The sequence below is a fragment of the Papaver somniferum genome, chromosome 6 (genome assembly GCF_003573695.1).
Source record: "Papaver somniferum cultivar HN1 chromosome 6, ASM357369v1, whole genome shotgun sequence".
Classification (NCBI taxonomy): Eukaryota; Viridiplantae; Streptophyta; class Magnoliopsida; order Ranunculales; family Papaveraceae; genus Papaver; species Papaver somniferum.
The window spans coordinates 165,950,061-165,965,869 of NC_039363.1; the positions used below are offsets into that span (position 1 = coordinate 165,950,061).

The window sequence follows — 15,809 nt, forward strand, 5'->3', positions numbered from 1 at the left end:
GTGTTGCAGGCGTCTTCTAGACAGAGAGGTGATGATATTATGACGCTACACCCTTGAAGAGTAAATAACCTCGTCGTGACTATGACCTTTTGGTTGACTGTGTCTTCGGAGCTTCAATAGTGAAGGGATTCCTTTTAGATCTTCAATCCCCAAGTGTGGTTTACATTTTTCCATATTTGTAGTGATCATTGTTATGGTGAAGCTCTGGATGGTATCAACAAACGAGCGACACCAGTTCTTGGCAGCAGATGTGATCAGAAGATACTAAATTATCGTGGGAACAAAGTAGTTTGGCTGGAATTGTATGGGCGTCCATGGAAGTAAAGAGATTGGCTGGATGCGTAAGCGAGCAAACTGCCATGACCACGAGTTTTGGTGGGATGGATCAAAAGGTGGACACGTCTACGGAAATTGGATGGCTGCGATCATGATCCTTGACATGGGGAGTGTGGTGGCACGAACCTTGGCAGGAAGGAGTGGCGGCTATGGCACGATCCTCGGCAAGTAAGAGCGTTGAAGGGGCTTCGGTTCTTGGAGAGGACGTTGAAACTCATGGGTAAAAACGTCGAATATTCGTCTTCGGATCCTGGAGCAGCTTATGGAGAGAATGCTGAAGCGGAGCGGCTGTTGGAGAGAACGTTGAAGCGGAGCCGCTGCTGGAGGACGTTGAAGCGGGCGGCTGCGTCGATCAGTGTGCTATCAAACTGGGCACCCTTCAAGCGCATAGTGGTTAGGAGTCCCCAGTTCCATATATCAATCGTGCTTTCCAGGAGAGGTTGGGGTTTGATAACGGCTTCCTGTCTGGAAACAGCTGCTTTAGTGCGGTTGAGGGATGCAAATATGTCTTGACGCTGCGCCTTGGGGAAATATAGAACCTCACATAAATGTTTCAGCATAGACTGCACAATTTTGTGGGCGAAGTACCCAAAAATCATGCATCTCCTAACAGGAAGAGAGTCCTTGTGAACTCGGGGGGGTTGCTGATTTTCTTTGCCTTGATTTTGGTGAAGTCGTTCCTGATCTTCACGTGTGATGAAATTGGATTGATGATTCCCGTTTACTAGATTTCAAGAGCAACGCGAGCCTCTTCATATGTAAACGTGTGTCCTGCTGAATTGCTTGTGCCGATGTTAAGAGTATTCCTTGTCATCTCCATATGTAGTTGACGCGACTCTTGTGGTGTCCGCTCCGTTAGTGTCTTGAGGAGAATAGGTATCTCTTTATGAGTTGTATCCATGTCTGCCTGAGCCTTACGAGAACCTTTTGTATTTCCACCACATTAACAGTGGTAAGAGGAGGTCGGCTTCTTCCGGCTCCTCCAGTCTTTCGTCCTGATGGTGGAGTAGCAATGGCTCTGGTGATGGTTGGAGCTGTCATACTTGAAGAAATATTGGGGTGGCGGTAGCGGCTCTGTCTCTGGCGATCGGTGGTGTAACACCTGAAGGAACGTTTTACGTGCTGCTGGTGTTGGTAGATGGCGTATTGATCCCACTGGAATGGGTGCTAGTACCGGGGACGGTTTCAGCGCTGGTGTCCTTAGGGTTTGTTGAAGGTTTTTCTAAGATCGAAAAGTTTCAGGCCACGGCGGTGGAAGGCCCTTCCGCGGATGAGATCACATAGCAGGAGGTGAAAATCGAAAGGTTTTCCAAGAAGCTGAAGCTGAAACGGGCGGCTCTCTGAAGCACGAGGGAGTCTTTCACTAAGAAGAGCAAGCTATTACTGGATGGTTTTCCTTGAATGTACTCTTGTCTTCTGGCTTTTTTATCTAGTTTTGTTTTTTTTTTAAAGGAAAATGAAACTCCTAGTTTATGTTTTTGGTTTTCTGTATTTTTGGTTTGATAGACGATTGTTACCTATGAGGGTTTTGGATTATTATTTGGAATGAAATGTTTTAGGATAATGATGTTTTGGTTACGATTGCAAGTGACACAAACATCCCAGGAAAGCTATGGAATCGTGAGCGTTGCGTGTCAGTAGAGGGCGTGGGATGAAACAGAACATGGCTATCGGTTTTTATCATTCCTGTGAAAACTTGAAGTAGTAGACCATGCATTTCGTCTAGCAAGACTTACTCGGTTTTTCGGATCTCCTAACGAAAAATGGATCTTTCGGGTGCAAGTCCGAGTTTTGTGGGAAGCGCCACTGTGATCGTGGAAAGTCCCCAGTCGTCCCTGAGTCACCTGATAACCGAGTCATCGATCCCTAGGAGGATCGTTTTCTTCTACCATCTTGGAAGTCCCCAGCCACCTTTTGTCGTGTCATTACTGGTAACTGAGTCGTCGATCCTTGGGCGGATCGTTTTCTTCTATCATCTTGGAAGTCCCCAGTCATCTCTTGCCGTGTCATGGCTGGTAACTGAGTCGTCGATCCCTGGGCAGATCGTTTGCTTCTACCATCTTGGAAATCCCCAGTCACCTCTTGTCGTGTCATGACTGGTAACTGAGTCGCCTGGTAACAGAGTCATCGATCCCTGAGCGAATCGTTTGCTTCTTCCACATTGATGTCTGGGTTGAAGTATGAGATTGGGAGTTGGAAATCGATATTGTAACTGAGAGATTAATCTCCCATTGTGGTCGCCAATTGTTTGAGGGTGAAAACAGTTTCTGCTGGTTTCGGTAATTTCGTGTGTTGTGGGTGAGAAATGAGTCTAAACCCTAAACAATGCACTGCAAGGGAGTACTTTAGATTCGAGAGATCAATCTGTACAAATCCGTCATAAACCAAGAAATGGTCGTTCCATACTTGCTTCGGTCACAAGGTGAAGGAGAAGGGTTGGTTTTGGGGAAGGAAGCGAAGAGAGTGTTGAGACCAGAATAGTTGATTTTGGAAGAGTACTTGTTTGACTTGTATCAGAAAGTGAAATCTAACACATGGGAAAGCTAACAAGTGATTTCTGAGTGTTTTATACTCCTGACCAAAACTTGTTGTTCGGTGGTAATAGGTAAGACCTATTTATACAAGTCCAAGTGAAACGTACTCTGGTCACGCAAGAAATCGAAACAGATGAGTAAATGGGAGGAGGTGGTAACCGGTAACGCCTGGAATTGATGTTCCATAATGAAGGAAATCGTTTCAACATTACTCCTTATATTTACTAACCACCCCATTCTTATGACACTGTCTTGTAACGGGTGTAGTGTATGCCGCACGCTGTAAACCACCAAACAAATACCCTAATGAGCATCCCTCAGTTTGTGACATGTGTTGATGTCTCGAGTTTTTTCGTGGAAAACATGTAGCATGTTGCTGATGTTTGGCAAGTTGAGCTTGGGAGACTTGTCGGCTCGATGGTGACACTCGACGGTCGAGATTTGGATCTTAAGAGGAAGGGTAGTCGTTAATTATTGCAACCCTTCGTTTGGTAGCCAGCGGCATGAAAGCATGGCCGGAATGGTTTTGACATGGTTAGGCGTGGCCAAGCTCAGATTTCGGCATAGTTTAGGCGCGTACAAGAACTAGGGTTTTGGCATAGTTTGGGCATGGCCAAAATTAGGGCTTGGCGTTGGGCCAAAGGTTGCCACGCGTTAGCTGATGACCTTGGACGGCTAATATATGCATCTTAGATGGAAGGGTGGACGTTGATTGTCGCAACCCTTTGTTTTGGCAACCAACGGCGTGGAGGACAGGCTGGCATGGTTGGCATGCCTTGGCGCGGAGATGTGGCTGGCACGGCATGCCATTGGCACATGTGGAGCGCTGACATGGTTGGTATGCTTCGGGCGTGGAGATGTGGCGCGGCATGCCACTGACACCTGCGGCATGGTTGGTATGCCTTAGCGCAGAACGGTTGCACGGAAATGCCATTGGCACATGTGGCATGGTTGGCATGCCTTGGCGTGGAAAGTTTGCACGGCATGCCATTGGCACATGTGGCGCAGCTGGCATGGTTGACATGTCTTGGCTCGGCGATCTTGGACGGTTGATATCTGCATCTCAGATGGAAGGGTGGCCGTCGATTGTTGTAACCCTTCGTTTTGGCAGCCGTGAAGGGAAGGCCGGCATGGCATGGTTTAGACGTGGCCAAGCTTGGGTTTTGGCATAGTTTAGGCGCGGCCAAACGCTAGGTTTTTGGCATAGTTTGGGCGCGGCCAAAATTAGGGCTTGGCGTTGGGCCAAAGGTTACCACGCGTTAGCTGGCGACCTTGAACGGCTAAGATATGCATCTCAGATGGAAGGGTGGTCGTCGATTGTTGCACCCCTTCGTTTTGGCAGCCAGCGTCGTGCATGGCAAGTTGGGACGGCTGGCATGGTCAGCATGCCTTGGCGAGGAGATGTGGCTGGCACGGCATGCCATTAGCACATGTGGTGCAGCTGGCATGGTAGGCATGCCTCGGCGCAAAGATGTGGATGGCACGGCATGGCATTGGCACATGTGGTGCGGCTGGCATGGTTGGCATGCCTTGGTGCGGAGATGTGGCTGGCACGGTGGTGCGGCTGGCATGGTTGGCATGTCTTGGCGCGGAGACGTGTCTGACATGGTTTGACATTGGCACGGTGGTGCGGCTGCCATGGTTGGCATGCCTTGGCGCGGAAATGTTGCTGGCACGGTATTCCATTGGCACATGTGGTGCGGCTGACATGGTTGGCATGCCTTGGCGCGGAGACGTGGCTGGCATGGTTTTCCATTGGCACAGTGGTGCGGCTGGCATGGTTGGCATGCCTTGGCGCGGAGATGTGGCTGGTGCGGCTGACATGGTTGGCATGCCTTGGCGTGGTGACGTGGCTGGCATGGTATGTCATTGGCACGGTGGTGCGTCTGGCATGGTTGGCATGCCTTGGCGCGGAGATATGGCTAGGAAGGCATGCCATTGGCACATGTGGTGCGGCTGGTATGGTTGGCATGCCTTGGCGTGGAGATGTGGCTGGCACGGCATGCCATTAGCACATGTGGCGTGGTTGGTATGGTCGGCATGCCTTGGCGCGGAGACGTGGTTGGCATGGTTTTCCATTGGCACGGTGGTGCAGCTGGCATGATTTGCATGCCTTGGCGCGGAGACGTGGCTGGCATGGTTTGCCATTGGCACGGGGGTGCGGCTGGCATGGTTGGCATGCCTTGGCCCGGAGATGTGGCTGGCACGGCATGCCATTGGCACATGTGGCGCGGCTGGCATGGTCGGCATGCCTTGGCACGGAGACGTGGCTGGCATGGTTTCCCATTGGCACGGTGGTGCGTCTGTGGCTGGCATGGTTTGTCATTGGCACGGTGGTGCGGCTGGCATGGTTGGCATGCCTTGGCGCGGAGATTTGGCTGGCACGGCATGCCATTGGCACACGGCTGGCATGGTTGGCATACCTTGGCCCGGAGATGTGGCTGGCACGGCATGCCTTTGGAACATGTGGTGCGGCTGGCATGGTTGTCATGCCTTGGCGCGGAGATGTGGTTAGCACGGCATGCCATTGGCACATGTAGCGCGGCTGGCATGGTCGGCATGCCTTGGCGCGAAGACTTGGCTGGAATGGTTTGTCATTGGCACGGTGCTGCGGCTGGCATGGTTGGCATGCCTTGGCGCGGAGATGTGTCTGGCACGGCATGCCATTGGCACATGTGGTGCGGCTGGCACGGCATTCCATTGACACATGTGGTGCGGATGGTATGGTTGGCATGCCTTGGCGCGGAGACGTGGCTGGCATGGTTTTCCATTGGCACGGTGGCGCGGCTGGCATGGTTGGCATTTCTTGGCCCGGAGACGTGGCTGGCATGGTTTGCCATTGGCACGGTGGTGCGGCTGGCATGGTTGGCATGCCTTGGCGTGGATATGTGGCTGGCATGGTTTGTCATTGTCACGGTAGTATGAGAATTAGGGTTTGGTATATATGAAGATGATGTCGGTCAATACTAAGGGTTCTGCCGTGGAACATGACATATGTATATAAAAAAAAGGTACCTTGGTAATTATTACGTAGGCATGCTGATTGATTCAATAAATGCGCTAGTGGTCGTAGTGACGTCATGTCAGATGTACGGTTTTACAATTTTAACCCTAAGCTAAAAACCACAATCAACAGGTTGGTAGTTCATCTTTTACGAACCGTAACTATGATTACGGTTGTTTACGAGAAAAATTCCAACCGTAATTAGCTCTGAAAATGTAAAAAAAAATGAATTTTTTACGTATTTGAGCAACAAAAAGCTAGTTGGGACTAATTTAGAAGTATACCTAGTCATTTTCAGGCATTGGTTCTTCACTTTGTTGGTTAATTTCCTCAATTGATTGAGATTGACCTTCACTTTGGGTTAAAACATCTCTACCATCTTTAAATATTTTTTAAAAAAAAAACTCTAAAATTTGGTTTTGTTTTGATTTAGAGTTAACTGAAGTAAAACTAAATTATCAACACTAAATTATGTAAGGGTTAATTAGTCATTTCCAGAAAAATTATAAGGGACACTTGAATTATCATGTAATAACCCTTTTTGTCTTATTGTATTGCCGTCCCTCTAGTGGGATCCGCCGCCCATTTAAGAGGATTGTTTAATTGTAAGTTTCCAGCTTGAAGACCGACGTCTGTTTTTAATCGTGTACATTAATTTGTTTGATTTATTATGACTTCTCGATCTTATCTTTAATGTAGCTGTGCTCGTAAGACACACGACCCAGATTCATGAGCATAAGGGTGTCAATTTGTTATCCGTGACAACATAAAAGGTAAAGCAGTTTTGTTGTATAACTAGTGTTGAGATTAGTACCCAGGTTGCCGAGGATACGGTGCTAGCGAGTTTCGAACTCGTGTCATTACTATTGTAACCCAATAATTTTACTATTGTATTAGATTGACATCAGAAATCTTTACAGTTTTTATATCTTTGTTTTCCTAGTTTCAATAATTCAGCGCTTACGAATTCTGTTAAGGTTTTGTTTTCATGTTACTTACAGTTTATCCTAATAAGTATAACTTAGACTTCTAATTACAGAAACAATTTCCAGTGGTCGCCTACAAAGTACCCTAAGGCACCTTTCTGGGTCTAGTCGGGTTACATTACACCACCGATGAAGGTCACCACTACGAAGTACCCAAGAGGGCGGTCGGTCAAAATCCTAACCATGAAGTGCCAACTGATTTCTTCCAAGGCACTACTGCTTGTAAGGAGGCCACTGAAGGTATGTTCATCTCTTCTTGTCACAATTACTCCTTCATACATGTATCTTTATCAATATAAAAATCTCTTACTGACTCTAGGATTTAAAAGCCTCAGCTTGTTAATAAACCTAGTCAAACCTAACTCTAAACTCGCTTACACATTATTAGGAAATAATATATGAGAGTCTATATTTAGGAGAGATGCACATTAAGTTGTGAGAGTTATATTAGGAAAGTGTCTATGTTTAGAGTTTGATCTTAGTTAGGAAAGTACCTTGAGTGGTCGTCAAGTTTGTGAACAATATAAATAGGCTGTTGAGCCATGAAAGTTGAGATATCAAGAATTATTATCAATGTAGTCTTTTAATGCTTCCGCGTTTATGCTCTCCTCTCTCTTGCTCGATCCTTAACATGGTATCAGAGCAAGATGAGAGGTAGAGAGAGGAGAGGAAGAAAATTAGAGAGTTTTAAAGGAATTAAAAAAAAAAAAGGAGAACTGTTCGAAGTTGTTCGAAGGTCCGTCGTGTTGCTGTGTTGGTGTTTGTTTTCAGCATGGTTCGAGAAGTTGCGATAAACAAGACCTAAGTTTGTGGGTGAACAGAAAAAAAAAAGAAGTTCTGTTGTTGTTTTTCGTGAAACAAACAACAAAGTTTTGAGAGTTTCATAATTACGAAACAGGGAGAGCTTGAGATTGTGAAGTTTGTGAATTATGGTGGTTAATTGATGATGCTCGTTGCTGTTGTACATGATTTCTATATCATGTCCTTCTCGGTGTTCTAAGGTTTACTGCCGACGTGTTTACTGCCAACGTAGGTGATTGATGGCTGATGATCATGGATACTAGTGTTTTAAGAGAAAGTCGCGTGAAAGTAGATTGTGTTGTTTGCTGTCAAGCCGTGGTGGTGTATGTCTTCACCAGTGTTCGAAAGTTAAAAAAAAAAAATTGGTGATGTTTCGTTGCTAGAGCTTTAGGGTTTCAAGACGACCTAAAAAAAAAAAAGGACGTAAGATATTGCTCCAAGACCTGGTGTCTGTCAAGATGTGTCGATGGGTGATTGGCATATAGGTTTGAAGGATATTTTTGAGGTCATAAAGGAGTGTTACAAGGATTTACTACCGACAGATGGTGCCGTCAGTAACCAGGTGGCTAATTGGGAATTCGGGATACTTGATAAATAAGCAAGAGAAAGATGAAATTGATGCCGAGGCTTCCAATGAGACGGTGGTTGCTGTGAGGCTGAGAAAGAAGAAGTTGGGTACTATCATGGGAGTTCGGAGAAGAAGGCACATGCTGTGATGTTGCTGCCATTGATGCTGCAAGAAGAATGGTTGTTCCCAGTGGTTGTTGTTGCCGAGAAGACAAGGAAAGGAAGACAAGTGATCCGAGCTCGTTGTGTTATTCAGGAAAGTAGTGGCTGCGTATGGTTATTGTCGTTGGTTTTACAAATCAATAGAGATGGAAATTTGGGTTTCACGACTCAAGAGAAGCTGTTGGAGCTGTGATGGCGTTGGTAGAAAAAAGACGAGTTGAGTTTAACTGTCTTAACTTCCTGTTGATGGAATCCGCAGGCAAGTTGAAGTGTAATTGGAAGATTGTTACAGAGGCTAGCAGTTACATGAGAACTATTACAGGTGAACAAAAGTGTGACAAAAGAATGTCACAGTTAAGTGTTACTGAAGAATTGTTACAGAGACGTAACAGAAGATCAAAGTTGGTACTGCAGTCAAGAAGGACTGGTACAGTTTGATGAAGTTGATCGAATTCAGAAACATGGTGATTGAAGAGTTTGTGGCAGAAATTTGGAAATCCTACAAAGTGTGGCAGACTTTGTGTTAGTTATTGCTTGTGGCAGAAGCATAACAAGAGAAAGATTGTGAGAGAATCTTAAAAAAAAAAAAAAAGAAGTGTGAAGGTTTCGCAACAAAAGCGTGACTGGAACAAGATAAGAAGAAACAACATTCATGTTGTGAAGAGAAAAAAAAAAAGAAAAAAAACAATCACCAAGAGGTAATGAGAAAAAGAACAACAATAGTAGGTTAAAATCCTATGAGTTGTCGAGAGAGTACACAAAGTATTCTATCGAACAAATCAAGAAACCAAGAGTACAAGAAGTATTCTACCGAAGAAATGAAGGGGACCGAAATGTCCTTAAACTTCCGAAGAGGACCGTAATGTCCTAAAACTATGATTGGGACCGTAATGTCCTAAAACTTCCGAAGGGGACCGTAATGTCCTTAAACTACGAAGAGGACCGTAATGTCCTAAAACTATGATTGAGACCGTAATGTCCTAAAACTTCCGAAGGGGACCATAATGTCCTTAAACTACGAAGGGGACCGTAATGTCCTAAAACTTCCGAAGGGGGCCGAGATGTCCTAAAACTATGAAGATGGGACCGAGATGTCCTAAAACTACGAAGGGGACCGAGATGTCCTAAAACTACGAAGATGGGACCGAAATGTCTTTAAACTACAAAGAGGACCGAAATGTCCCTAAACTAAGAAGATGGGACCGAAATATCCTTAAACTACGAAGGGGACCGAAACGTCCTTAAACTACGATCTGGATATTATTTATTTTTTTTCACAAAAGTGTTGGAAAAAAAAAGAAGAAAACTGAAGTTAAATTTCTTTTGTCCAAGATGGGCATTCGTGATCTACATGCTCCATCTTGAGGGAGGGTATTAGGAAATAATATATGAGAGTCTATATTTAGGAGAGATGCACATTAAGTTGTGAGAGTTATATTAGGAAAGTGTCTATGTTTAGAGTTTGATCTTAGTTAGGAAAGTACCTTGAGTGGTCGTCAAGTTTGTGAACAATATAAATAGGCTGTTGAGCCATGAAAGTTGAGATATCAAGAATTATTATCAATGTAGTCTTTTAATGCTTCCGCGTTTATGCTCTCCTCTCTCTTGCTCGATCCTTATCACACATCCCAGCTAGTCTTTTTGTAATTTATTTCGTCTAGTTCAATATTTGCCTTACTTTTTTTTTCCTTTTTTTATTGTGAGACTGCAGCAGGTCATTTACAAAAAGCTCGATTATATGATCCATGAGGCTGGTAAATCTGCTAAACAACCTGTTTGAGAAGGTTATTTAAGAGCATGACTATTGCTGATTTTGGGAAGAAAAGCACAACTGCTGCTCGATTGGGGAAATAAGTATTTCCTATTCTTATTTTTAATTTTAGTTTTTTATAATTATTTATATTTAGCTTAGTATATATAATTTAATTAAAAACAATTGTTCTAATTGTCGTTCTACAAATTATCTCCACTATAATTTTTCTTATTATTATTCAAATTGGGGGATCTGTATCTCTTGTTTCCAATGTTGTTATCATGATATGTTAAACTAACTTGGTCTTGTTACATATACATGATATTGGGATCCCAGCAGCACTTTCGTCGTTTGGCTTTTTCTTTTTGAGGAACTTGAGGAAGAAATCTATTACACTTGCATATGTTGATACTACAAGCAGCTGATTGACGACAATTATGACTGCATGATTGATGAAATTATTGATCCAAGGGTGATATTGTACTATAGAGATGATGAAGTACTTGGGGATGTTTCAAGACGTAACATGATTAAGTGGCCAAAAGTCTATGTAAATACAGTAGGAGAGCGACCAAGTTTGAGTGCCGAGGTGACACTAGATTAATTGTAATTTTAAATTTCAATATATAACTTGGGGTTGCTAATATTTATCTTCTGATTTGTATTCGAATATTCTATTTTCTTGTAAAAAGCAATTAAAAAAAGTTAATACTAGATTTAGTTTGAAATCATAATTTTGTTTCAGTTTCAGATACAACAAAACTGCACCACCATGATTCAAAATATTCTCTTGGAAATATTTGCAGACGTCAACTGAACCTTTGAACGTTCTTTTCTCGTAAAGAAAATACCTTCGAAATGAATCGTAGCCACATCAAGCAAAGTTGTCGAATCTTTTTTGATGTCGTCTCACTTTTTATTTGACGTCACATACTCATTATCTTCAAGAACTATATCCTTCCGTTTCGAACCAAGATTTTATCTTCTTTAAAATCTCTTGTTCAAATTACCGAATCAACGCCAACTTTATCCACGTTCACCACACCACATATCGTGAAACTGAGGTTACATTGTTTCCATAGAAGTCAATTCCATTAAACATCCTACTTTAGATAACTATCTCAAATCCTTTATTTAAATTTTTAGATTAACATGATTGATAATACTAACATGAGTATGTAATCAATACGACAATAGACAATCACATACGACATAAAGATTACGTGGTTCACCTACTCTTTAAAAGCTACATTTACCGAAAAACCACCCCGAGAATCTTCCATTATTATAACAAGTTATTACATCGATACATATCATATAATCAACTAGTTATATTTACTATCAGACTTCCGATTGGATTGTAGTTGAAACTGAATTCACATCCGATTAATTCAGCTGTAATCGTGCTCTCTTAGATTTATTTAACCTCGCAAGATTCTACACACTTGATTACCTTAGATGACGTCTTTTAGCGCCTAAGAGTTTCTTAGGATCGGTTACACTAATTAATAAAAACTAGTCATACCAAATCATAAGTCATCCATTGTGATTAGTTATCAAAATAAATAACCAAGGTTAAGATCAGTTTACCATCTCACACATATTGATAATCCAAATATTTCCAATGAATAGCTGGACCAATAAGCCTAATGATTTCCCTTTCGATTCACGAAACAAGTTCATGAATGTACTTCCTTTAAAAGAATGTAAAATATTGTTTCCTAGAATGAAATCTTCACCATAACCCATTCACATAATCATAACAGTATATACAAGATTATGTCGATGTCATATCTACGAAGTTCAAAAGATAAGCGTTATCTTCGTAGTCGAATTCCCTAATACTATGATCATACAATTATGACTATATCACATCATTAGAGTATTATACAATATGTACAGTATATACAACTTTGCAGTTATGTTTTCAATATAGCATGACTTGAAAGATACGTTAGGAATGAAATAGTTCACGTCAATATTAGTAGCCTCAAGTGGAAGGATGATGTTGTCGTTGTAGTTCGCTACTTCTTCACATTCTTCAGGTCTTCAGAGTAATAATTGTATGTCTCATCATTCCTAGAATTTCTAGTCTAACCTAAAATAAGTTGACTTTAATATTTAATCAAGCTACTTTAGATGAGTTTTGACACACTAAAATATGACAATCAAACTTGATACACCAACGCTTTGTGAGTTTAATTGAGCTATGCTTTAACAGTTAACATCATTGTTTTATGAATCCTCTTGTTGTTCAGCTCTTTCAATATATATGGGTCTCGACTCCTGACTTGAGTCTCCATTTCTTGCGTTCTGGCAACTTCCTTCTAGTGTTGTTCGGTTGAGAACCAACAAAGTTTTTAAATGACTTGAGTACTAATAAGCAGAGATTAACTGGTAATGAGTCTGGGAAAAATGCTCCGGCTATTTTGCAATAAAAAAATAAATCAAAAGAATCCCACAAAATGCAGAGATCCCCGGTACTTTTGACATTTCTACTATTATATGCAACACTAAATTTGAAAAGGCTCTGTTTGACTTATGAGCATCATCAAATGTCATATCCACATTTTTATGTGAATACCTAGGGGGAGAAATTAATTGTTTAATATTTACACCGGAATTATTGAAATGTGCTTATAGGTTAATAAGCTAATCGTTCGGGTGGATTTCTGTGTTCTAGATATGAACGGTTGATCACCGGATTCGTCTACCTCTATTGGTTGGTTGATCATTTATGAACACTGCCAAGACTGAGATAGATGTCCAGAGTGGGACATCTATATTTTTCAATATTTACGAGACGATGTGATCGACACTTTAGCTCAAAGGATTAGTGATGCATTAGAGACTATTATAAGCAGGATTGTGGGTCCCACGGATTCTAAGGCTCTGAGAACTGATCTTGATAATTGAGGGGTTGATGTTAGAGAAGCCATTAATTTGCTCTTTCAACTCATTACAAAAGTTCCCACAAAACCCTAATTTGTTTTTGGTCTTCGATTCGAACTGAAATCTCTTCCTAATCTCCTAAACTACTTATATTTTCGTGATAAGGAAAAATCACCCGTAATATTTTTTCAAGGTACTAACAGAATTTCAGGAACAAAGATTTTTTCGGAGTGTTAAAGGACTACAAAATCGGCCAAAGATGGACAATTACTGATAGCAAAGCTACATGCCGAGCCCCGTGCATTGATATTTATCAAAAAAAAAGATCCCTTTTTGGCATATTTTAAAACGGAAAGTATAGATACACCGTGATTTTTTCACAGTGATATCACCGCGTGACACAAAAAGAACGGGGATCCACAGAAAATTAAAAGCCCATCCCTATTGTTTCCTGGTTGGTCCCGGAAATTTCTCTCTTGCGGTGATTTCACGGTGTGTCTAGCACGGCTGATTTTAAAATGGTATCTCAATGGTGCTATTATTACTTTATATCTACATCTATCAATTCCTACATGTCATTTTTTATTTCTTCGGGCCAGGACTGATGGCCCCTGGTGATTTCCGACAAGTTTTAGTACCCTGGTCGAAAATAACAGAGTGCTTGTTTTTCTTTCTTTGTCAACATATATAGTAACCAAATTCTGCAGGATTAAACTTAAAAGCATTTTTTCAAACTATTATGAGAGTGCTAGATGAAAAGATATCTATAAACCAAACTGTTGTGATGCTGCTGTCGAACTATTGAAATTGAAATCTCTTCTGCAGCCAAGTGATATAAACTTGTCATTAAATTTAAGCAACGGACACTTCTCTATCAAATTTGAACCATCATAAGCTTCCTTGAGGAATACAGTACGTCTTGCTCCTTTGTTGGTAAGATAGAAAATTCCATGGTTCTTAACCAAACAAAGTATTAACTTACTTGGCAACTGATATTCTGCATGAAATGCATCCAACTGCGTAGAACTCATCCTTTTCTCCATTGTCAAACTTAGGATCTCATGAAGTACTCCAACTGCCCTTTTTCGAGCTTTTGGGTCTGCAGGATCAAACCTTCTTCCGTTCAAATACGGCGAAGGAAAGGGCATCTTTTGCCATTTCAGGACTTCTTCAAGGTACTTGGTGTTGGGTCTGAATCCAACAGGGTAATTCAAACGAAAAGCAAATGGTCCAAAGAAATTACCGTCTCTACTGATCTTGGATTCCTTCTTACTATACCCACCACAATCCAAGCCCCCTTTGTCATTCTCAGCTTGTGTAGCTGCAAGAATTTGAAATTTCTCTTCGCGCGCAGTGACAGCTAAAGAAGAATCCCAACTTTCTAAATGGAGATACGGTCTCCCGTCAACATCTTTTATAGAGAAGAATTCAGGATACTTTGGAATCAACGAGTCGCTGAAATCTTTAGGCAAACCCAATTCTGAATGTATGAGTTCAATCTTTTCGAGTGGAATTTGACAATCCTTCGACATCATTAAGAGCTTCCTGAGGCTCCTCACCAAAATGGGTTCCATTTGCCTCCTAGCGTCATCTTCTTCAGCAACAACTCTTTGTGCCTTGTCTGTCAACTTAACCATGATGGGTGATCTGCTTCCTCCAGCATCTTTACTAACATGAAATATTGAAGGATATTTTTCAATAACAGCCATGAAATTCCATTTCTGAACATACCCAGCTTCTTTCTCAAGGTCCCGAATGAGAATAGAGTGTGTTTTACTTTTAAGAATAATGTTTTTGAGCTCTAGAATGATAGATGGTTTCTTCTGCAGGTCTATAGCTCGGTCAAGATCGTCAACTCGCTCATATACTTTCTTCTTGGGTCTTCCACCAGAAGATTTTTGCATGATTTGAATGTATAAAGCACTTGATTCTGGAAATGGGTTTGAAGCTAACTCCGGAAATAATTTGTTTGGGTTGCTATTCTTTCGAGGAATTGCTTGCATGGTCTGCAATAGTGCTTGCTTGATGGATATTCGACGCATAATTGTTCTTTGAGAGCAGAAGTCGAGCACTTAGAATGCATGAATAAACACCAGCTTCGAAGAAGAGAGTATGATTGGAATTTATATAGGGATGTAATTTGCTAGGATTCAAACTCATAGCAAGCAGGATTTTTGAAGAATGTATTGAAAATGAAACTTACTGTAAAGAGATTTCTTGTGTCTCGATTTTCTTCAATCTGGAATCTACGCGGGCTCCATTGCCAGGTTTCCACCACCTGTTGAATGTTTGTATTCGACCCTTTTCTTTCACAATTTTCGGCGGACCTTCGTGTGCACTGCGTTAGGTCAAGTAACGAAATGCGGTTTGGCAAAGAGCCTCTCAATAGAAAAATGTCTCTTGGTTTTTTCCCTATAGAGTGTAGACATTAACATACGCTATAAGGCATCACAATCACAACTCCAAGTCCTAAATACAAGCTGGACAGCAATCAATGATCTCCAACTCTTCAACATTTATGATGTGCTTCTACTCATTTTTCAAAAATTTAAATTTTAACCATCCTTTGAACTGTAATCTACATATCACCGCAGCTTGAGAAATAATTTAACAAACGTGCCAATGTATATACACAACCTGGCAAATTTCAGTCTGCTACAATATTCTTCCGAGAAACATAAAATGAAATGGGATAAGGTTTTAAAAAAAAAAAGGGACATTATTATTATATCCCTTTTAGAGGGGCCATCTCTGATGCAAATTTCATATCATAT

The 15,809-nt window shown here is 41.8% G+C and overlaps 1 protein-coding gene across 1 annotated transcript; it reads right to left on the bottom strand.

Annotated features, from left to right (window-relative positions):
• Positions 1–13,700: 13,700 nt before the first annotated feature.
• On the bottom strand, positions 13,701–15,771 carry LOC113290021 (protein WHAT'S THIS FACTOR 1 homolog). The gene has a single exon (XM_026539490.1). It carries the CDS (start codon positions 15,075–15,077, stop codon positions 13,800–13,802), a length of 1,278 nt encoding a protein of 425 aa, XP_026395275.1. The 5' UTR covers positions 15,078–15,771; the 3' UTR covers positions 13,701–13,799.
• Between the last annotated feature and the right edge of the window lie 38 nt (positions 15,772–15,809).

Bases quoted from the DNA above. Each gene is read 5' to 3' on its own strand.
- LOC113290021 (XM_026539490.1), bottom strand. From the start codon at position 15,077: ATGCGTCGAATATCCATCAAGCAAGCACTATTGCAGACCATGCAAGCA.